The sequence below is a fragment of the Carassius gibelio genome, chromosome A12, assembly GCF_023724105.1.
Source record: "Carassius gibelio isolate Cgi1373 ecotype wild population from Czech Republic chromosome A12, carGib1.2-hapl.c, whole genome shotgun sequence".
NCBI classification, from domain to species: Eukaryota; Metazoa; Chordata; class Actinopteri; order Cypriniformes; family Cyprinidae; genus Carassius; species Carassius gibelio.
Window position 1 is genome coordinate 17,922,697 of NC_068382.1, and position 24,919 is coordinate 17,947,615.

Here is a 24,919-nt window from a genome sequence, read left to right on the forward strand (position 1 = left end):
GATTAAGTCTGTGAAAGCTTGTTTGATGTCTGCATATACTGTATGGGAAACCCGGGGTGTTCTGCGCTTCTGCTCTCTGTACAGATTGCAACTTGGCTTTGTTTCTGAGGCTCTTTGCGTCATAGTATCTGAACTGAATCGGAACTGAAAAAAAAGTCACATTTGAGTTGAATCAGATGACGCTACTTCTCTTAAATCTTTCCAGTATTTCATATGAATCATTTTTTTCCGTTTCCATCCAGATGGAGGCAGTTAGAAAGTGTGAGGGGCTGAGAGTGTCATTACACTTTCGTCATTGCTCACAACATGCACAGTTGAACTCTCAGTCACTCCAGTCCATGTAAATACTGCTTCTCTTATGTTAAGAAGATATGTTATAAAAAACATATGTTTCGAAAGTTTATAGGCCTGCAGACATATTTAGAAGGTTAATATGATATATAGAGGTTAAATAGCAGATATATAGTTTAAGCAAATTTCACCAAATAATACTTGTTTTGACCTGTAGGTGGTGCTGTGTGTATACTACTCTGATGCCCTTTTTTTTTATATAATGTGGATTAGGTGTTGTCTCAAGATGGGACAACCAACTTGAAATATAACTGCAGACAGTCCAGGATTGTAGTGGCAGTTTGTTCCTGTGGTCTGTGGTTACAAGATGTGCATGAGACAACATTAATGGGTATGACATTTTCTGAACTGGCATCCTGGCATTTTGTGCCCTGTCACTGAAGGTTACCCAAATGCCAGACACAAGCGAGGGGACTGGCTGCGACTATAACACAACTCTCTCTCTCTCTGCTGCTAATCACTGCCGTCTCCACAGCCACCTGCTTGTCACATTTGTCTAAATTGACCTAATCTTCCAGAAACGGAAGACAGATTCAATGAAGCAAAAGATTTAATAACAGCTATGGAGATGGGAGTGCAGATAACATTTTGGATTTGTGTTGAAATATTAATGTGAAAGTCAGTTTATTCATTTTGGCAAAGATGGTAATTAATCTCCTTAGCTATATTATCAATCAAAATATATTTAAAACACTTACTAGAGAAGTATGCATATGTACTATTTTTGTGTTGTTTGTTATTTCTATAAATCAGAGATGCCCAGACCAGGGCCCAGAGGGAAGATGAGGAAAAGACACAGTAAAAAAAAAAATTATAATTATAAATATATAATATATATATATATTTTTTTTTATTGTGTCTTTTATATATATATATATATATATATATATATATATATATATATATATATATATATATATATATATATATATATATATATATATATATATATATATATATATATATATATATATATATATATATATATATATTAAAATTAATTATTTTATTTTTGCATTAAAATATGAAAAAACACACACAATTTATTTTTTGTGAATGTGCTTTAAAAAAAATTACAAATGTAAAAATCTCATGCTCACGTATTAATAAAGTAAATAAATGAAACCATAAGGTATAAAAGGTATACTCAAGTAAATATTTAATCATACTTGTGCCAAACTCATTAAGGTGTCTTGCCAAAACTCCATGATGTATCATGCTGTTTTGTCTCTATTTTGGCCATATTTTCATCAGAAATGGTGAAAAACTGTGGCCCTTTTATACTTACAGGTTGGAATGTATTAGGATAGACAGAGAAAAATTGATAGAGAGAGAAAGAAGGACAGAGAGGAAGTGAGAAAAAAGGGGGCTTGTTGAGAAGGGGGTATCATGTGATGCTAAACAAGCTGTTAAGTATCAGTCTTTGTCTGCCAACGAGCTCTCAGACAGATCTGGCATGTGTGACGGCAGGATTACACATAGACACGCTTGCCAAGAGGACACAGACCTCAAACACCTATTCATGCAGACCTATATAAAGTGTCTGAACTTGAGCCAGAGTCTTGAAAGCTCAGGAAATCTTCAGCATACCAAACTCTATCTTTATACGGATTCGTCCTGAGACACATTGGCCAAGATGAGCATAAGCCCCCTGACCTTATGTTTGCTGGCAACCAAAATCTGTAAATCCCAGTGCGAAAGAGATGCACTAGTGTGACTCCCGAGTAGTTTTTCTAAACTCAAAAAAAAAAAGTCATTTATTTGGAAGTGGATTGTGTGTGTTTCGAATTTCACTCAAGACTGTCTTGTACTGTAAGATCTCGTTTAGACGAAATATTCTCATTTCTGATTTCTTTGTTTTTGAATTGACATTCAGTGTGCGGTTGTGACCTGGCCCAAGGTGGTTTCTTCATGAAGAACGGGGAGTACCTGTGCACGCTGGACTACCAGAGGCTACATGGCACTCGCTGTAATGGCTGTGGAGATTTTGTTGAAGGAGAGGTGGTCACTGCTCTTGGGAAGACCTACCATCCGACATGTTTCGTCTGCACCGTTTGCAAGTAAGAGTTTACCAAAAGCAAGCCCATTTCATCCGCATTAAAACATGTATGATTTATCTTTGTAATGTGAAGAAAAGGCTGAATTAGCCTCGGACTCGTTAACACAAGTCAATTAGCCATTTTCCTATTTAACACGGTAAAGCCCGTTACTGTCACTTTTGATGAAATGAATGCAAAAGTATTACTTTCTCTTTTTTTTATTACTTAACCCAAACTTTTTAATGGTAGTGTAAATGCCTAAATGTCTTTGCATCCTTTTTTCTGTTGCCAGACGGCCATTTCCCGCTGGTGATCGAGTCACGTTTAATGGAAAAGACTGTCTCTGCCAGCGTTGCATCCGGCCAACTTCCCCAACTCCCAAAGACATCAGCGCCTCTAGTAGTGAGTCCACACTTGTGTTTGTGCTTATTGGTGAAGTTTTAGTGTCCTACTCAGATTTCAGCTTGCCACAATCATTCCGTTTTATAGATGTGCTAGATTGTGTAGTTTATACATGTGTTGACAGGTCTTATACAGCTCAGGACTCAAGGTCATTGCCGTTAGTTGGAAACTCACTGTGTCTCAGTCCCATCATAAGCTATGTGCTTTAGCTTCCTCAGCATCTAAATCCATTGTTTGGAATATCAGGAACCATGATGGGATGCATTTTGGACAATCTGTCATCATTTACTCACCCTCAAGTTGTTCCAAACCTGTAGGAGTTTCTTTCTTCTGTTGAACGGGTATGAATGCGGGTAACCAGACAGTTGCTGGTCCCTACTGACTTCTGTATTGTGGAGGGGGGATACTATGGATGTCAGTGTTCAACAGAAGAAAGAAACAGGTTTTGAACAGATTTCAAACATATTCTTAAAAGCTTGAGTAGTGCACCCCAGCCTTTATTAGCAATGTTCTTCAAGCAGACATGCACAGACAATGAGAGAAGCTCATAGCCAATGAAAAGCTCCGAGCACTCCTGTGCCTGCTGGGCTTTCACTCATATTCTTTGGCCTTCTGCTTTCTGATACATTCTAGACTGATGGATGCTGAAAGGTCAGGGCTCCATATGTGTAGAATGTGCCTATTTCCTGAGGCTTGGGATTTCCTTGCTATAGTAAATGGCTCTAGTCATTAAACTCAAATTGTCATAGAGCAGGGAATCGTTGTTATGTAACAACATCAGGTGATGGACAATTACAGGAGCAATTTAGCAATGAATAGCTGCTGTGTTGCAGTTGAGAGAATTAATGTAATTCTAAGCATTGCATCATGGGGTAGAGTTGATTGAAAAAACATTGTGTAGACCAAGTATTAGTGAAGTTTGACTATTTTTGCTTGGGTAGCAAAAGGTGCAGGACACACACACACACACACACACACATTACTGATCAAAAATAAGATTTTATACTTATTCAAGAACTCTCTATTCATCAAGGAACTCTGAAAACATGTATCCACAAAAAATATTAAGCAGAACAACTGTTTTCAGTAATGATAATAATATGCTACTTGAGCACCAAACCATAATATTAGAACATTTCTGGAGGATCATATCACACTGAAGACTGGAGTAAAATAAACTCAAGTTCAGCATAAATTAATTTCATAATATTGCTGTTTTTACTACAATTTTGTTTCTAATAAATGCAGCTTTGGTGAACATAAGAGACTTCTTTCAAAAACTGCTACATAAGTATGCTACCAGTGTTTTTAAACATCACAGCATTATAATGTAGTTATGAAAAAACAGCATGAAAAATATTCTTTTTTTTTTACCATGTTAATTTTAAATGAGTGTTACATAATATCAAAAGCTATCCTTATGGACATTTAAAAAAAGGGAAAATGAGCATGCACAATTAAATATTTGCTAATATGGTATCACTATTTTAGTCATAATAATGAATTTTATTTTAATCTGCTTATGTGTACATGCACTTCCTCTTTCTGTCTCTCTTTCCTGTCTTCCTTTCACTCTTTCTCAATTAACTTTCTCCTCTTCTCCTATATATGCAAGCATCCATATGTACACACAAACAGGAACTTAAAGAACCATATACTGAATATCTCTTTGTGTTATGCTTGGCTGATTATTTGTCATTCAGGAGCCACAGGAAATTATTTGAAGCTGATGAAAGTGTTTAGTCTAGATAAGTGCTTTTTTTTTGAAAGCCCTTATTGTTTCAAGCCATGATAATGCAGCTTTGGCAAACCCCATAAAGCTTTTACAGCATGACACTTCTAAAAACCTGCACTGAGTTTGAGAGTTCAGATAATCCTCATGACAGGTGGATTGACAGAACACAGATCTCTCTGAACATTCCCTTCTTCTCTTTCTCGACACACGTTGCACACACATATATTCTCTGCGGGTCTCTAGCACACACACACACACACACACACACACACAGTGCAGGCAGAGATTGGGAAGGCTTAAATGATGCATTAAGAGCGCTAGATGCAGCATGGTGCATTATATACCCCCCTCACTGTCAATGGTTACCATTGTGCCTCAAGCAACATCAGCAGCATCTGGGACCACCCCGCCCCTCCGCATGCCATCCCTGCTTTTTAAAAAAGCTTTTGGGATTTCAGCCAAGGAACATAAATAGAAGATGACAACCATGAGCTATTTTTATCCCTAAGCCTTTTACACACCTTACACATGTATTAACTAAATTTCCTCGTGTTGCTCCAGAAAGAAGCTCCATCTTGTGGAGAGAAGACACTCAGCTTTTAGAAATAGTTCAGTAAGCTCTGATTCAGTTAGTGATGCAGTATAATGATGATTCACTATTGATCGCTGCATGAATTTAATGGATACAATATGCGTTGCTTGAAATTACTTCCGAGAGCCTGAATAATCAGTGCTGGTTTGTTGTTAAACAACAGGTCTCAAAAACTAAGAGAGTTTTTTTTTAGTTGGCACTGACATCTAGTGGAGAGAATTTTTGTGCACACCTAATTAACCCCAAATATATATATATATATATATATATATATATATATATATATATATATATATATATATATATATATATATATATATATATATATATATATATATATATATATATATATATATTATGAGTTCAATTGCATTGTGTCCGCATTGCAATATGTCATCATTAGGCTATTGCTAACTAAACTATTTAAAATAGTTTTTGGTAATTGAAATATATAGTTGAACTATGAATATTGGATGAAAAGCTTAAACTTAAAAAAAAACTGGAGAAATATGAAAAAAGTTTAAGTACTGAAATTAATCAAACTAAAAGTGAGATAAAAATATATATATATTTTTTCATTTTATTTTAAAATAACAATATTTTAAAAATTATAATAAAATGACAAAAGCATATAACATATTAACTAAAATTTATATGAAAATTGCAAATATATTTTATAATAGTATCTAAATAATACTTAAATAACACTGCAGTGTATTATATGAAAAGGGTTAAATTAAATATCTTGTGAATAGCAATTGCAAACTACATTTTTGGCTTTTAAAAAAATTGCTGTTTAATATTTGTCATCCAACTTCCTGTTTCTCTTTAATATGTCAAAATGTCATGTAAATGTCATTTTATGGCTGCTGTTCAGTATGTGTGTGTGATGGTGTGCATCTGTGTGTGTTCTCTTGCAGACTGTGCAGGATGTGGCAGGGATATAAAGAACGGTCAGGCTCTTCTGGCCTTGGACGGCCAGTGGCATCTCGGCTGTTTCAAGTGCAAGGCCTGTGGGAAAGTGCTGAGCGGGGAGTACATCAGCAAGTGAGCTATGCCTTCATTATTTTTTATCTCACCATCTCATGCCTACCTCTCTCTCTCTCTCTCTCTAATCCCCTCTCTCTTATCGTCCTCTTTTCTAATAGCATTCAATTTTTGCTCTTATGCTTGATTCATTGAGATGAAATAGAATACAGTAAAAACATAACTCTCTGTTCTCTCTCTTGCTGTCCTACTCTCTTTTTAAGGGATGGTTCTCCATACTGTGAAAAAGACTACCAGATTCATTTTGGCGTGCAGTGTGAGGCCTGTCATCGGTTTATCACAGGGAAAGTTCTGGAGGTGAGGAACCAGTATGCATAAATTGACTGCATGTCTCATCTGCTTCTAATAATATTGAACTGCATGCATAGGGAGCACATTAAGGTATAATAGCTGTGCTTATGATGCAAAGGTGCTTGCAAAATTTAGGCAGCATTATTATATAGCCTTCTAAAATATATAGGGGTTGCATGAACAATCTAATAATGCATTTGGGCAAGTTAATCTATTTAGAAGTTATTTAGTACCAATAAACCTTTGAGTTCAGATTTAAATCTCTGACTTTTATTTGCAACAGAACATCTTATCCTGACAAATTTGAGCACAGTCTGAAACGTTGTTTTTTTCTGAGTCTATTTTCTCTGGAGAAAAATCTGAGAATCAGGAGGCCTAATTTGCTCTCAATTTAGTCCCATTGCTTTCTAGAAGGCCCCTTTGAGATATCAATGAGATGTTTCTTGCCTTAAAGATATTAAGAATGGTCTCTTGTGGATTTTCAGTGTTCTGTGTTTTATAGTCATGTCAGTATGTGTCAGTGTTCCAGATTCTTACACTTCCGCTCCCACTAAACATCTGGATCCCCTAAGAGTGGAGTCGTTAGTCTGACCCATGTCCACACACACATCTCAACCTCCAACAACATGGCTGATCTTACGTCATTGCTCCATTCATCAAACATTTTAGAACTGGCCCACTGGGAACAGAGGAAAGCAGCACCATTGGCTGGATTCCAAGGTCCCTCCTAGCTATTGTACACGGGACGGCCCCTTTGTGGCCAGGCCCCTCTGATAGGGTGGGAGAGCGGTGAGATAGAGAGGGGGGAATTTAGGAAAATTCTCAAGAAAAGTCAAAGGGAGAACGTGGGGAACTGAAGGGGAATATAGGAGTTCTCTTGAACAAGAAATCCCAAGTGATTTTAACTGTAAAGTTGCAGGGCTGGGGTGCCACACAAGCAGCCTGCCGAAGGTAATGTTTCTAAACTGTTTCAGAGATGGTTTTCAATTTTTTTTTTTTTTAAGCACTTGACAAACATGTTTGCAGTTATGTCACAATGTGTGTTCTGGTCGGTTTTAGGAGCAACTTGTAATATAAGCATTCAGGTGGTGTTTATCAACAGAGTGTAAATTATTCAGAACTTATTCTTGGCTATTTGGGTTATCATGGTCTAACTTTGTCATCCTGATAAAACTGACCTGTCAGCAGCCTATTAGTTTCTGTTCTCATCAGTGCTCTAGCATACACATTGTGTTTGCACTTGTACCCTCAAGTAGACAAGCTGTGTTTATGGGGATCTGTGCAGCCACAGATGGTGGAAAGGAAGTGCACTGGAATCTTATGCATGTGTGAGCACAGGAGATCAAAACCAGCTCTCTGGCTATAGAAATCCAAGCAGATATGTGTAGAATCTCAATGTAATGTTGAGAGCAACAGATGCCACTGGTCTGCAGATGGCATCGCACTCGTGCCAAGGAGGCCATTCAGATTTGATGAGGGGCCAAATAATGCTTATAAAAAATTGTTTGGGTAACTCTGTTATTTTAGGTTTGGTTATGACTAGAATGAAGATGTTTGTTTTCTGTGTACTAAGACGCTCACACATGATACTTTACTCAGTTTTAGCCTGATTACTCTTGGCTGTCAGCTTCATTATGTCAACTGTGGAAGTTATTTAACTACAATGAAGATTAAATCTCATTACACCTATCCAATAAGTGTCTAATGAGGCTATTCAGAAATGACAAGGTGGCCGCTCCAGCTGGCCCTGCATTATCTCTCTCTCTCACACACACATACACACACACACACACACACACGTGCGTATCCAGAGTATACCAGACACCCAGAGGAAAAGGTTGTTCAGAGGTTGTTCTTTTGAAGGTCATGACACCTTATGGAGTTTTTTTTTATTAAGACAAATAAAAATTGATGCAAATAAAAAATGAAATAGTTATATAGGAATAGATTAGGACTATGGAGCTATAAAATGAATATGGATGGCATAGCTCACATAATTTGACTTCAGAAAAATTTTATGTGAAGAGTTCTGACTTCTGAGTGCAGACTTTCAAACTTTCAAAAGTTTGGTGTATAATAATAATAATAATAAATTAAGACTTGTATTTTAATTCATCAAAGGTGACAGTAAAGACATATAAGTTTCAAATAAATGCTGTTCTTTTAAACGTTTTATTTAGCAAAGACTCCTGAAATAAATATATCACATTTTCTTCAAAAAAATGATAAGTAGCACAAATGTTTTAAACACTGATGATAATAAAAAATGTTTCACTAGTACCAAATCAGCATATTCAAATGATTTCTGAAGAATCGTGTGACACTGAAGACTGAGGAATGGCTGCTGAAACTCAACGTTTTTATTACAGGAATAAATGAAAGGGAATTAATTAATTACAGGTGTAAATATATTATATTAAATATAATAAAAATAGAACATTTAAAATTGTAATAATATTTTGTAATTTTTTAGATTTGACACTATTTTGATCAAGTTAATGCAGCATTGGTGAGAATGACTTCTTTCAGATATATATTAAATCTGAGCACAGTTTTTGTCATTTTGATCTTGTCTTAACTTCTAGAGGCACATGAGATTATAAGTGTGTGTGAAATGATCATTCTATCAACATTAGCAATCTTATTGCTATCTAGGAAATCATTTTTCTTTTCTTTTGGGTGTATTCTCTTTATTTTTACACTGTTGGGTTTTGTTCACAAGGTATGATTTTTCTGTTCAGCAAACAGCAGCTTGTCAGATTCACTTGTCTGGCTCTTTCCTCACTGGGCAGGTTTGTGGAGTGGAGAGTTTTAGCTCAACTAGAAGAGAAGATATACACAACAATATAATCAGGCAATAGAAAACAGGGTTATGTCACTGACTACATGAAAATGACCCCTACTGGCATTCATACACACACAGTAAATGCTAGCACCCTTTTTGAAAAGATCAGAAAAAATGTCCGTTCTGGAATTATGCAGTGACCAGCTTGGTCAACTAACCTGGTTTTACACTAATTAGGCTGGTCTGGTTTGATGGTTTGAGACAAATGTTTGGCCTGTGTTAAGATAGGAAAGCAGCGGTCTGACTTGATAAACCACCTGAACGTTGTTTGAGCCAGATTGGGATGTAGATTAGATTATCCGATCACTAGTTTTGCTGGGATTGGGATTTTTTCAGTATTTTAGTTCAATAAAGTCTTGCTGGCTATGATGGATAAAAAACCTAGTTGGGTCAGCTGCACATTAACATCCCATGCATGGGAGCAGCATCCAAACAATATGCATCTATCCAAGCACTTTCTCTTTTTCTCTTCATCCCCGTTTCCCTCCCTCTCTCTGGCTCTGTCTTCTGTCCACACCCGTCCATCTGGGTGAAGCAGAGGCGTGGACTGTTCTTGGCCCCTTTCTTCAGAGTTCAGTGTTCTATGTTTTCTGTGTTGGCTTCTCGTGATGCAATAGGAAATTACTGCTAGCCCTCTGTCTCAGACAGAGCACTATACACAGAGAAGTAGAACATGTTGTCACTCTGGTGTGTTTACTGGAAAACTGTTACATGGCCTTGTTGCCATGGTGAGAAGACCCAGGAGCCGAGGGGACACATCTGTGTAAAATCGTGCGTTTCAGCTGCATTGCCTCATAGTTCAAGTCAGCAGAGGACCATGGGATGTTTCCCCTGCAGAGGAGCCAAATGGGCAACTCCCTTCTCAACACTCCCAGCTCCAGCTGGTAGAGGAACAACAAAACAATTAAAAAAGTTTTGAGAAGCAGAAGAGATTAACAAAGCTTGAGCTTTTCTGTTGCAGTATAGCTCCTTTGAACATTTCAAAGAGAAAAAGTTCAAATCGATATTTTTTAAATTCATACTAAATATTATATTATTTGTTTTTATTATCTGTTCTTTCATAATTTGTTCACTGTTCTTTATTTCAGCAAAATATTTCCATGAAACTCAAGAGATATTTGAAAGAATTTTCTAGCTACTCTTTTTAAGCTCCAAAATGCACTATAAATATATTACAAAAATAGTTTTTCATGCAAAACTATCATATTGGTAAGATTTAAATAATATGCTGCCTTTATGATAATGATACTGTTTTTTTATTATTATTATTTTATTTTTTTAGCAGCTTCATTCCTTTTTTTTATGAAAAATAAAGTTTTGAATATTCTTAAAAATATCTCGTTTTGTGTTCCACAGAAAAAAAAAGAAAGTCATACCAGTTTGGAATAGCATGAGGCTCAGTAAATGATGACAGAATGCAATTTTTTTAAACTATGCTTTTAAGAAGGAATACAGACAATACAGAAAAAAATAACAGATAAAGTATACAAATCAAAAAGAAGAAAAAGGACAATAAGACAAAGTGTTGCCTCAAGAAAGAGGGTTTTAAGGAGGTTTTTAAGCAGAGAGATGTCAGAACAGCAGGGCTCATCAGTATTCCCAGAGCTAACTGAAAGCAGCAGAATGATGAAACACTACTGCAGATGACTTACAGCTGTGTGCTGGAGTGATGATACACACATAAACCACTATATTATGTGGAATGTACTGCACCTTTAGCTATATGACTGGTATACTACACTAGGTTCAAAGGTTTGGGGTCAATAGGATGTTTACCATTAAGTCTCTTATGCTCACAAAGGCTGCATTTATTTGATCAAAAACTAGAGTATGGTGAAATAGTATTTCAATTTAAAATAACCATTTTAATATATTTGTAGTAAATATATTTCTATGATGGCAAAGCTGAATTTTCAACAGCCATTGCTCCAATCTCCAGTTCAAAATAACAGAATTAATTTGAACTGAAAGCTTATGTAGGATTATGAATGTCTTGCTTGGGGTAGTGAATGACCTTCCCAAGTTAAAGAGACTGACAGACTGCAGTGTTTCTCAGGCTTTCCAGCTCCCGGTGCACCTCCCAGCTCTCAGATATCAGAATGCCAGCCCATAGCTGTAGCTGGCAGACCATGTTCCAGTGCTTCGCACACTCTTCATGCATGCATGTTAAGATAGGTGATGCAAGTTCACATCGAGCATGCAACATTATATAGCTGTATAAAACTCTAAACTAAAATCTGTATGATTATGTTACGTGTGTATATGTGTGCATGTCTTTTTACTGCTATTGTTCCCTTGACCTGGAATTATCCGGAGGTCAGGAGGGTATTTTTGTATGGTGGGGTAAGGTAATACGGTATTGTGTGCTGTGCAAACTGTGACTCTGCAGATCTTAACAGAGGTACATTCACGGAGTACACACACACATACTGATGAGAGCAAAATACAAAGAACGAAGGAAAGAGGAGAGAAAGAGCCTTTTCTTAGAAGAAGTGAAGTGCAATGAAGTGACAGCACACCTGTTCTCTCTTCCACAGACTGTTTTGCACTGTCATAGATGTCAAGGAAGTTGTATTTCAGCCTGTTTTGTTCAGTGTCGTGTCTCCCTGGAATGGTTTTTTCTTGTGAATTCTGTTGCCCACTGAATTGGAACTTTTTCCCCTAACAGGCAGGAGATAAGCACTACCATCCAAGCTGTGCACGATGCAGCAGATGCAATCAAATGTTCACGGAGGGAGAGGAGATGTACTTACAGGGTGAGCACAACACTTTAATGCTACCTTTAACACTCTCGGGTTCTTCGTTTAGGAGTCACACTCAGGACCTTCGGGTCAAAAATGACCGAAGAACCCCAGAGGGTTAATACAGACAGTTGAAGCAGTTCTGGTACTTTCCACAAAAAGGTTCAAAGGTTGGAATATGTCTACACATACAGCCAGTTTGATGCAAAAAAAAAAGAAAAAAGTAGTTATTAGAAAAATGTTTTCAGAAGGAAACTATTTGTTTGATCTTTTTTTTTAATCTTTTTAAAAATGTTGCTTTACAAATGAGGTCAATACTTCAATTTCTATACAAATAAAGCAAATGTTGTTAGAGGAATGTCCCATTTGTAATAGGAGGAAAACCATATGGTAAAAGAATTATGATATACCCACCCTTATTTTGTCTTAATTTCTCTCTCTCTCTCTCTCTCTCTCTCTCTCTCTCTCTCTCTCTTTCTCTGTCTCAGGTTCTACAGTATGGCATCCAGACTGTAAGAACAACAGTGGACTGGAAGAGAAGTACAGAGTGAGTATCTATCAGTCTAAACACTTACTGTGAGCCAGTCACTCACTTAATCAGCCCCGTCTCTCTCTCTCTCTCTCTCTCTCTTTGCTGAACTCGTCCCTCATATTAATACCAAAAACAACAGTCTACAAAACACTGGGAGATGTTTAAAATGCTCACATTCTTCAAACTGACTTTTAAAACTTCCCCAGGTGACTCCAAAGTTAAAATGAGGTCTCAGGTGCTCTAGCTGGAGCATTACATCTGAATCACAAAAAGAGAATGTATGTGTGCTTGTCAGTGTGCATCTTGTCCATTCTGTTGTGATTCTCCTCCTTAGGCAGCTTGGCAACATCCTAAAGGAAAACCCAGTCCGTTTGATATCTTTTACCCCCAGTCTCAGGTTCAGAGCCGGGGCCCAGGTGGCTCTCGGCTGGGCCGGCATCCCCTGGGCAGTCGTGAGGTTTGCAGTCTTCTGCTCTGCACTCCCTCCAAACTGCAATGCTTCCGGCTAACTCAACTTTCACAGATAGTCTTGCTTTACTTCGAAGCAAGACTTAACTGCTGTGTGTGTGTGTGTGTGTTAAGCTTCATATTAGTTAACTTACATCCCCACAGCAAGACTGAATATGCTTGCACCCTCCTTCTTCTAGTTAGGCCATAATAGTCATAGAAATGTTAGAAATTCGTAAAAAGTAATCTTTTGTCCAACAAAATCAGGATCTGCCTGCATGCAAAAGATAGCAAGCAAGGCTGTGAGTAGGTGACTATGGATGAAGTGCTTAAGTTAGAAGACAACTGGTGTGATGTCATATCCTGTAATGCCTTTTCCTCCCTTCACAGCCCCTTCCACCCTCAGTAACATCTCTGCACCACTCAGAAAGGCAGGTACTGTATTCTGCTTCTGGCAGCAGATTGGAGAACTCCAAGTGTTGTTTTGCAGCTCTTGCCTTTGCAGTCATCCACCAGCAGAGGGCTTTCCGCCCTTGCCAACTTCCCCATAACAGCCTGTGTGTGAATCTTTATGCTTTTCACCACTGCAGGCATGTGGCTCAAGCCCTCCAGCACTCCATTCACCATTACAGGATTGACAGCTGTTTGACTCTTCATGCAGAACCATCTAAGATATGAGCTCATAATTTAACTAACAGAACTGGTCACTTATACAGAATATGCTTCCTAATGTCGCACAGTTCTGGTGTTTTTGATGACATTTGACCTAGAGTCATATCTGAGGGATTGGCTGCCATGGCTGCATATTGTAGGATATGAAACAGAATGCATCTTGGGAAGGCTTGCATTGGAGTATGAGGCAATATGAGCTGGAAATCCTTTAGCTTTTGTGCTGAATGAAAGCTGAAAAATGTGTGCCTCATTCACCAAAAAATTAAAATGTTGTCATCATTTACTCTTGTCATTTATCCTCATGTCTTTGAAAGCTGTATGAATTCCCTCGTGAAAAAGAAGTGTGCTAAGTTAGACTGTACATGCATTTATAGTGTACTTCACTTCTTAAAGGTACAGTACATAAAAAATGCACATTCAGATAATATAATATTAATGAAATAAAAGCACACTTAATGACAGTACACTTTAATGACTGTTTCATAACACACTTAGACACACACACACACACACACACACACACACACACACACACACACACATATATATATATATATATATATATATATATATATATATATATATATATATATATTAAAGTATGTTTTTAAATCCTTATGTTTATCTCTCATCTGACTTTAAAAAGTACACTTATTTTAATGTGTTGACTAACATACAAAGCACATGTAAAGTACTTATTATTTTAACTGTAGTGTGTTATTTGATTACATTTAAAATTATATGCTTCAAATTAACTAAATTGCAAATTCATCATTACAAATTTGTAATAACTAGATTTAAATACGTGATATACAAGTTTCAATAAGAATTACATTATATTTTAGTTTCCCATATCAGTACATTCATTAGTATCCATCAAATTTAAGAAATTTTGTAATAAAATCAAAATAATTAAGAAATTACATTTAAAGATATTCTTATCATGATTTACTTAATGACGTTATGATCCTCTTTTGTTGCTCGAAAGCCCCAATCTCCATTCACTTCCATTTCATGAAAAAGAGCAGCGTGAACATTCTTCAGACTCTTTCCTTTCTGTTTCATGGAAAAAATTAAAGTCATATAGATTTAGAATGACATGAGAATAAGTAACTGTTAACAAAACATGCATTTTTAGATAAGCTACCCCTCCAAGCTTCCCACTGGCATCTATGAGCGTGTTTATACATGTGTGTATTTTTTTCAGCTTATTGCTAACACAACATCTCGTTCTCCCGCAGCCCACGAGGTCATCGTCTGAGAGTATCTGTTCGAGACCTGGCTCGAGCATCCCTGGATCTCCAGGTCATACCATCTATGTGAGTCCCACTCATCGGCGTCCCCAATCGTTTCCAGAGTCTGTCAGATATAACCACTCAGTCCACAATGGATACTGATGCTGCTATACTTCAGGGTCGATGTTAAAAAACATCCAGGAAAAGCACAGGAGTTTGCTTCACCTTCTTTTTCACTCTTTGCCTTTGCCTTGTATCTGTAGCATCATTTTAACAATAACACTGTTAAGCAAATGTTAAGCCGGGTAGCTTCTCTCATAAGCATGCCATCTTTCCACAGTATATGTTCGCCCTTTGTGAGAGCTGTTGCTCTGTTTGGATGTGATGTGAATGACCTTTCACCTGTGCCCTGAGCTCTTCCTCATCAACACCTTTTCTCCATGTGTTTCTCCACTTATGTGTCTCCTCCCTCCCTGTCCCTGTCCCTCATCCTCTCCTTCCTCCAGGCAAAAGTAGACAATGAGATTATTGATTACAAGGACCTAGCAGCCATCCCCAGAGTCAAGGCCATTTATGACATAGAGCGTCCAGACATGATATCCTATGAGTCTCTCCATTCCACCTCCTCCACCCTGGAAAGACAAGGAAGGCACAGCCCCGGAGAGGTAATCCGAATCGTAAACTTTTAGTGTCTTTCTCATAAAAAAACAATGTCCTTTTATGACCGAATATGATATATATAGCCACTGTATGGCTGTGTAGAAATTACAATTTCACCAATTTATGTTTATAAATTTATTCTCCTTTTTGGACTAGGTGGGATTTTCATAAAAAGTCAACTTTAGCTGTTTTATCTCAAATCTGACAGCGCTCCTGCCTAAAATTTTGTGGACAGCCATACTCTGTACATTTAACATCCTTCTACTTCAATTTGGAGATCTGGAGATCTAGTCTAGTGGTTCTCGACCTTTTTAACCCTAGGGCCTCCACCGCACAACACAATATTAGAAGTCCATACTTATTATATGCTAAGACATATTAGTGTATATATAAATATATGATATGATAGTATTTCAAACTGTTATTATGACAGAGTTGTAACTTTTTTATTGCTATATTGATTTCACATGGTTAATTAAATAAATTAATACAAAGTTAATTAAATAAATTAATCAACATTCATTTTGTTATTCCAGAATGGTGTGTTCTTCAAAAACAATATTTATTGATAGAAAATAAATATATACAGTAGATGTAAAATTTCATTAATTATGTAATTATGACAAAGATTTTTTTTACCTTTTTATTGCTATATAAATTAATTTGGTGTACTAAATATATTATATTAGCTACAGTTATTTTTCTGATTCCAGAAGTTATTTGCTTTGTTTCAGTACTGTATAAAAACAATAGTAATTTTGCAATTATGAAAAAAAAAAAAATCTTTTTTTATAGATTTATAAACTAAAATAGAACTAAATTTATTTCTATAATATATATCAATACATACGTTTTTCTGCGGCCCCCTTGGAAGTTTCTGAGGCCCTCCAATGGGCCCCCGGGCCCCCTGGTTTAGAACCACTGGTCTAGTCTCGATAACCAAAACTGCACATGGTTTTTAGCCAGTTGCGACCAGACTACCGCTATAAAACAGACCCAACTCCATCTTTGTGATAATAACGTCCCATCCCCAGTTCCTTATCACAGTGACCATAATACCTCTCTGACCCCATGATCCCATTAGTGTTCCAAAAAACACTATTGGTTGAGGCTCTCAGGCCACAGACAGAGCAGATGTGAGCAAGTGTGTGTATTTGCTCATTTCTCTGTATGTGATCATGTGCATTGCATGTATTCCTGTTAACATGTTTAGCTGTATGTCTATGCATGAAAAGAATGTATGCAAGATGTGTTTTTTTTATTCTCTGTGACTGCTCTTGTTCCCTTTGTCTATTAAACATTGTTCTGCTGTACCTGAAAACGCCTGTGCGCCTTCTCTGTGTAGAGACAGCACTGTCACAGCGCCACCTGGTGACTATAATCAAAATCTCAGACAATCTGCGGTGATGAAGATGTGTGTTAAATGGATATTTCCGGGGGTTTTCATCTGCACCTGTGGTTGATTATAAAAGCCACTCATTTAGACTTGTCCTTGACTGTGTATAAACAAACAGAAAATTTATTTACACACTTACAATTGAAGTCTAAACAGCAATTCTTTCATGATCCCGTAATTAAATCTAAAATCTAAAATAAAAAAGAACAACATTTGTCACATTTTATTAATATAATGCATCCCTGCTAAATAAAAGTATTAATTTCATGAAAATAAAATATAAAGAAAAGATACTGCTTACCCCAAATTTTGTTTGATGTTTAAATATTTTCACTGGAAAACAAGACCAAGATATTGATTAAGCAAAAGTATCTGGGTTTACTTTTTTAGCTGGTTATGACATGGGTTTATGACATGTATGCCATAGCAGAAATAGCTGCAAAGAAAATGTCAGTAAACAATTTTATCTCACCACTTTCATGCTAACACTCGAAATTATACTTTCGAAAGAATATAGTTCATTATTTTCTTAATAGCCCACTAGCCAAATAGACTTCCATTGTAAGTGTTTTACAGTTAACAAAATTACTGTCTGTGCAAATCAAGTTGAAAATGGCCAAGAATATTCCTTTAATGCATACAATATTCGAGTCACCGACAAGTTCATAGAGTAACCAAACTCAACCCCTTTCCTCCCCTACAGCCTGTCAAAGCCTCAAGTGGCAGCCCACCCAGAGGCGGAGCCACAGTAAGTGTGTGCAGGATAGAAATAAGGCCACTGACATAACCAGTTAGTGTTTGGATCACCAACCCAAACTAAGAAGAACACAATTAACGTATTAATTTACAAACCTTACTTAATCAAATGAGCATGAACATCTAATGCCTCTTACACCTAGTTTCTCTCATCTCATTGGCCACTATCTGAACTCTTAAGTGTGTACTCAAGCACCCAGTGAAAAACTGAAGAATCTGTCAAGCTTCTATGTGTGCCATGGCAATGGTGTACATTCATGCTCATTCTCAATGAACTGAAATGTCTTTCCCAGAACACATACATCCGATCTGTGTCACTGTTAGCATAACATTAGCATCTAACATTCAAAATGAACACTGCAAGCGCCTTTTTGCAATTCATCTTCCACCTTCATTACATTCATTTAATTTAAAACATCATCCGATGCATGTTGGGTCACAGAAAACACAGCTGTTTCCATGACGCATAACATAATGTTATTTTTAGTGATTTTAATTCTGTGTCCACATTCCCAGACCCTGCCACAAGACCCCTCCTCATTGTCCGCAGAAACAGTAAGTTGTCAGTGACCTCCCTCTGAACCCTGCCACAGCTGTGGACACTTATTAACTCTCATAAATGTGCTCTTCATGAAGATGGCACTGAGCATCAGCTGACTCTTGAGCACTGGAAGAAGTCCTCTGTTTAATTAATGGCAAACACCCAAAAGTGTCCTGTTGGAGTGTGTGTTCATGTTTGTAATGTATGTCTGTCTGTATTTATTTCTGTTTGTCATTGTCCCAGCTACAGCTGAGTGAATCTCACAAAATTAAGCTTATTTAATTTTTTTTGCTTTACATTTTTGTGTGTGTGTGTGGGGGGGGGGGGGGCGTGTGTGTATGTTCAAAAGCTCAAGATTTTATTTAAAACAAAATGTATCTTTTATTCAGCAAGAATGCATTTAATTGATCAAAAGTGACAGATTTTTACATTTTTACAAAATAATCTATTTCAAATAAATGCTGTTCTTTTAAACTTTTTCTTCATCAAAGAACCCTGAATGAAATAAGGGGGGAAAGTATCAAAGTTTATATTCAACACTGATAATAATAAATAATTCTTGAGCATCAAATCAGCATATTTCAATTATTTCTGCTGAAAATTCAGCTTAATCACTGGAATAAATCACTTTGTAAAATATATTAAAATAGACAAGTTATTTTAAATCGCAATTGTAATTCATTCAAATTGTGTTGATTTATTATTATTAATATTATTGTAAAAAAATCGGTCAAATAAATGCAGCCTTGGAGGCATTTTCCAAACAATTAAATATGTGAACAGTTTTGTGACATTAACCCATAAAACAACTAATATACAAACAGCCTAATATATAAAACTTTAAAAAGCATAAAACACAGTGACATGATTTAATCGCAGTATTTGCATTTCTGCCTTGCCTATGGCATACAGTCTCCTATCCACCTTTTAGTACTGATTCTGATGCATACTTACATAGATCTTTTGTTCCTGTTCTGTTTCAGTCTCCAAGGACACTGTCTCCCACCCCGTCCGCTGAGGTTAGAGGCTGTTCATAATGCTAAGTTTTCTTTATTACTCTACAGCTAATACAGCAGTACATGCTCATTAAACCATGTCTTGAAAGCATAGTCCACCCAAAAATAAAAATTCTGTCATCATTTAGCCACCCTCATTCAGAAAAAATAAGATATTTTGAAAAATGTTGGTAACCAAACTTGCATAACATGGTCTAACAATATAATAAATGTCAATGGGAACTAAAACCAACATTGGTCACCAACATTCTTCCAAATATCTAAAAGTCGAGTAAATGAAGACAGAATTAAAATGTTTTGGTCCCTTTAATGTGTAGTAATGTGAATGTGTTTTGAACCTTCCCGTACAGTATGTAATGTTGTGTGTGCATGTCTATCGTAGGGTTGTTATGACATAAGGGAGCGCATCATGCAAAGATCCACCAGTCAGGGCTCCATCGGCTCTCCGGTTTACCACCGCCATAGCTATATACCCCCTCTGTCCAAGTCTCCCCAGCACTTCCACAGACCAGGTGAGTCAGATGAAATGATCCAAATCCTTCCTCTATAGGATTCCAGCGGAGTGTATGGATGAGCGATATCTCCTTACAACATTTTGGCTCCCGTTGCCTTTTCTTGCTTTCCGTTTCCTCCTGAGTTTGTAACCTGCTTCCATCCTTTGCTCATATGTGCTCATTCCATCCTCTTTTTCCTTCATCCTCCTCCTCTGTTCCTCTTCCTCTTCTCTGAGCGGCCGGCAGGAATGCTGAAGCTCTGCTCCTCTTTGCGCTCCAGCGACACGCGCCCTACCTCCCCTTTCCGACATCACTTCCTCCCCCATAACAAAGGTAAGGCCTCTCCTCTCCCCATTGCCCGACCTCTTCTCCTCGTTCTCAGTGTCAATATTGTTCCGTAGTCACAAATCCACCCCCTCATCTGATTCAGACCTGCTGAAATGTCTTGACTGTGACTTTTAAAGCTTGTAAAGCTGTGCTTTTGCCGGCTCTGTTTGAGAAATTAATAAATCCTGGAATTGAAATGCTTGAATGGCAACCTTATGAAGTCAAGGGCTGTATTTGATCAAACTAAAGCACATCTAATGCAAGTTGCTAATGCACAGTTTACTAATCACATGCTCGTGTGTAATGTCCCTCTGTCCTCTCCACAGATTCTTTCTGCATAGGTATGTCTTGGCTTCATGGCTGTTGTTGACTCTGGGTAGAGCAATTTGGTGCCCGTGGCAGTTTTAGAAGCATGCTGGTCCTGTGTTTTGACCATTCTGAATTTGGTGTATTCGATACTGAATTAACCAGTAATTCTGGGTTTCATACATTTGCTTTCCATAACTTTCCATAACAAATAAAAAAAGCATATCCCCCAAATAAATATAATAATATTTTTCATTATTATTTTTATTATACAAATAAGAATATTTGCGGGATGTACTTAACATTGATGCTTACCTTATGTAAAAGCAGGGGAGTGCATGTGTTGTCTTGAAATGCATTCTCTCTACACAGCTCACTAGTTTTAGGAATGTGTTCCTGTTGCATGCTTTCATTTGTTTTTTCACAGGCGACAAGTAGCCCTTTAAAGCAGGGGTCACCAAACTCGGTCCTGGAGGGCTGGTTTAGCTCGGGTTTAGCTCGAACTTGCCTCAACAAACCTGCCAGAAAGATTAAAGTATGCATAGCAAGACGTTGATTAGCTGGTTCAGTTGTGTTTGATTACGGTTGGAGCTAAACTCTGCAGGACAATCGCTCTCCAAGACCGAGTTTGGTGACCCCTGTTTTAAGGATATTCAAAGTCTTCCTGCCGGGGTGAATTTGACATTCATCTTTTTTTTGTAAATGTTACCGTGTTCATGATTGTGAAGTATTTGCATGCAGCTTTCCTTAGGCAGTTCTCCTTTTCCAATCTTAATGTCTTTCAACACCTGTTCTCTTCCGTGGGGCCGACCCACAAGGTTCAGTCCGTCTCTCTGTCACCTCTCTGTCGAAGCCCTTTTCTGTTCGTCCATCTTTCCGACAGTGAAGATATATTCGGGCACTATTCTCTCACACTTTCTTTCCTTTTTTTATTCTTTCTTTCTTTTTATGTTCTTTCCTTTCTCCCGCTTCTTCTGCTCTTCTTGTTTGGAGGCACTGAGCCATCCAGCGGCCGGAGTTCTCCTCTTTCCTCTCGGCCAGCCACCCCGACCCTCTCTCTGACCCCTAAACACTTCCACATCCCAGGTAGGAGCCGGAGCATCATCAGAGAGATTTTCTGCTTTCTTTTTCTCCCTCAGTTCTTTAATTTCAATCCCCGCCATAATGCATATATGCCTATTCTTGTTTATTGTCTTGATTGTAGATTTTGTTTACCTCTTATGCTGAGTACATGTACTGATTCAGAAATTTTGGTCATACTTTATATGCATTGCATTTCCCCAGATCATGATCATAACTGATACGAATGGAGTGTCTTATTTCTGGCTTAGGTGGTATTAAAAATGTTTTATTAAAACAAGATCTTTTTTGTATATTATTTTTATAATTCACAGACCAAGGCATTAACATGTATAGAAAACCACCAATCTACAAACAGCATGGTATGGTTGCTTCAAATTTTAAGCTTTTCTATCTATCTATCTATCTATCTATCTAAAATAATATTTATTTTACACGCCGAATAATGTTGTTTTTGTTTGTTAGATTTTTTTTAAGTGCCTGTCATTATGGTGTGTTAACAAGCATGATTTCTGATAATTATTTTTATCATTTATATTTATGTTTTTTTTTTATGTGTGTTGGCTCCATCCATCCATTACTTTGTGATTATGATGCTATGATCACATCTTATGTTCATATGTAAGTACCATTTCACATCATAAACTTTTCTCATTTTTGAGACTCTTTCTTTTTCTTTAATCGCTTCCTCACAACCAATTGGCCCATGGCAAGAAACTAAAATCCTCCTTCTTTAACAATTGCCATAAAACTTCTGAAGATTCTGAAAATTGCATAATGTTATTGCCTGCAAGATCCCTTAACAAATCCACTGACACCTCAGAAGACTCTGCTTTGGTCTCTTTCTTACACACTCTTCAAATCTTCACATAGTTTCAGTAAACTCAAAGGCACCTTTTGAACAGTTCTGTTTACCGGTATCAAACTACAGTTCATATATCTAAATTTCTCTGCTTGCTTAATATGCTAAAAATCTATACATTTGCAGAAGCATGTGTGCTCTATCCACTTTATACTGTCCTGCACTAAATGCAGTATTGGCCATTGACATTCAAAGCCTTTGATACTGTCTATGAATACAGATTTTTTACACATAAAAATCCTGAAATGCTTTGAACTGAATGGCCAGCGCTACACTTACTGCCAGCCTGTGAGAGTCTGTCACTGATAGTCCAGTTCCCCCAAAATACCGATTCAGATTCAGCTGCCCTGGCAGCCCAAAGCAAGTCTGCTGATGACATCATCAAATCATCCAAGTTCCCCGCTGCCCACGCCCCTCAGCCGGACGAAACACCAAAGATCGAGACCGACTACTGGCCGTGTCCTCCGTCCCTTGCTGCTTTAGGTACGCTCCTGTTGCTGGCAGTAACCAAAAATCAATGGAAGCCATCTGTGAATTCAAACATTGCTCTGTGGGTGGAGAACTCTTGGACTGCTGCTGGTCAATTTGGCCTGGTGTTCCCATCTGACTGGTCCTAGAGCCAGATGTGGTGGCTTTAAAACTTTAGGATGCTATAGATGGCTTAACATTTCATTGTAAATAAAAAACATTTTACCACTCAGTCTGACCATGTTTTTATTTTTCATGATTTGTTTTTATATGATTTAACTCATTGTTATTTTTATTCGATTATGTGTGAAATGGAACTCTATAGGTTCCGTTGCAGGTCACCATGGGTACAATGAAAATTTTTTTCCTTTTTCTTTTTTTTTTTTATCTTTTCTGGTCATGGACGAGGCAGGCTCAGACGGGAGGAGTCGGTCACGGGATGAAGAAGAAGAAGAGCAACTGAAACGCAGACAACTTCAGGAAGAACATCTCAGCAAGGTCAAGCGCATATTAATGCTTATACATTCCTTGTGTCATTTTAGTCAAAGCAGCCATTTACGTAAATGCATATATGTGCCAAATTATGCTGCATGGCACAGTGTTATTTACACATGCTGTCTGGATTGTTTTAAAGCTGCGGTAAGGAACTTTTGACGCTCTAGCGGTTAATAAACAGAACTGCTTGCGTCTTGCGGAAGAACATCGTAGCCGGAACTACTTCTCTCTGTTTATGTCTATGAAGAATCACAAAGGTACTGGGTTACTCCGCCGCAGTACCCCCGAAGCAATCTAAAATAGTCAGAATATAAACACTTATTATAGGTGCACCCTAGTGATTCAGGACAAGCCAAAAACACGGTTTGGAAAATGGATTCATGGTGTACTTATTATTATATACATTTTTCTACATTTTGAACACAAACAAAGTTACGGACCGCACCTCTGATTGGTTATTTTTTACCGGGAGCGATGGAGTTTCTGCAAATGGCAATAGGACACTGGGAGGAGCCAGAGGAGCTTGATCTTTTCACAGATTATCTGTCTCATATTCTACTGTCAGGACATAATGACAGGTTTAACAAATATGTAAAAAATATTTTTTTACAAAAGTTCCCTACAGTACCTTTAATACCCAAATCACTTAAATAATTATGCAAAAACACCTTGCATATCTGTATAGTGACTGGGGGTGTTTATTGAATAAGGCTAATACTTTGTAAATGCAGGCTAATAAGCATGCTAAAGTTTAATAAATTAACCTCTATCTGATCGTACTTTCAATACTCGGTATACTCAGTATAAGAGTATGTGTTTAACTGCAGATCCAGTCTGGACTCGGGAAGCTCATTCTGAAGGAGGAGATGGAAAAGGAGATGAACCGAGAGAGATACATACGAAGTGTGGCCGCCCAGCGCTTTGACTCCCAATATGCTAACTGCACCACAGGTATAATGCCACCTGCTTTCAAAGCAATCACAACAAATATAGCTTTATTCAGACATTGGTATATTAGTACAAAAGTATTCTGTCCTCTGTTGTAGACTCCCAAACGGTTAAAACTTCATCTCTGCCTGGATATGGACGGAATGGACTCAATCGGGTAAGTCTCAGCCATTCATCTGTTATTTACTTATATTTAAAAATTGCATGTAAAAGGCATTTAAATTTTTATTTATTCCTGTGATAGCACAGTTGAACTTTCTGCAGCCATTCCTCCAGTCTTCAGTGTCACATGATCCTTCAGAAATCATTCTAATATGCTGATTTGGTGCTCGAGAAATATTTCTTATTATTATCAATGTTAGAAAAAATTTTATTCATATGAAAATAACAAGCAGAAAATCCGTTTTTAACACTGATAAGAGTAAGAACCATTATTAATAAGCATCTTTAATAACTGAGCAATTACATTAATTAATAAATACATTCAAATACAATTTTATACTTTTAAATTGTAATAGTATTTCACCATATACAGTTTTTACTGTATATTTGATCAAATAAATGCAGTCTTGGTAAACATAAGAGACTTCTTGAGCATGTCGAATAAATTAGGCCGCCATAACAAATTAAAGTGCATCTTT

At 37.2% G+C, this 24,919-nt stretch overlaps 1 protein-coding gene across 6 annotated transcripts in view; it reads left to right on the forward strand.

The window, feature by feature from the left end:
- LOC128025357 (actin-binding LIM protein 1) overlaps positions 1–24,919 on the forward strand; it is a 49,397-nt gene that overhangs the window by 20,147 nt on the left and 4,331 nt on the right. The window contains exons 3-24 of one of the 6 annotated variants that reach the window (XM_052611629.1): positions 2,228–2,411; positions 2,683–2,792; positions 6,040–6,166; positions 6,370–6,463; positions 11,971–12,058; positions 12,532–12,590; positions 12,910–13,032; positions 13,413–13,457; positions 14,936–15,013; positions 15,436–15,594; positions 17,689–17,733; positions 18,258–18,296; positions 19,266–19,301; positions 19,681–19,810; positions 20,039–20,125; positions 20,446–20,460; positions 21,419–21,511; positions 21,820–21,867; positions 22,704–22,850; positions 23,248–23,333; positions 24,158–24,281; positions 24,377–24,435. In XM_052611629.1, the coding sequence (XP_052467589.1) occupies positions 2,228–2,411; positions 2,683–2,792; positions 6,040–6,166; positions 6,370–6,463; positions 11,971–12,058; positions 12,532–12,590; positions 12,910–13,032; positions 13,413–13,457; positions 14,936–15,013; positions 15,436–15,594; positions 17,689–17,733; positions 18,258–18,296; positions 19,266–19,301; positions 19,681–19,810; positions 20,039–20,125; positions 20,446–20,460; positions 21,419–21,511; positions 21,820–21,867; positions 22,704–22,850; positions 23,248–23,333; positions 24,158–24,281; positions 24,377–24,435 (1,976 nt within the window). The remainder of the gene's footprint in view (positions 1–2,227; positions 2,412–2,682; positions 2,793–6,039; positions 6,167–6,369; positions 6,464–11,970; positions 12,059–12,531; positions 12,591–12,909; positions 13,033–13,412; positions 13,458–14,935; positions 15,014–15,435; positions 15,595–17,688; positions 17,734–18,257; positions 18,297–19,265; positions 19,302–19,680; positions 19,811–20,038; positions 20,126–20,445; positions 20,461–21,418; positions 21,512–21,819; positions 21,868–22,703; positions 22,851–23,247; positions 23,334–24,157; positions 24,282–24,376; positions 24,436–24,919) is intronic. The other 5 variants (XM_052611631.1, XM_052611630.1, XM_052611632.1 and 2 more) reach the window with 5 other exon arrangements.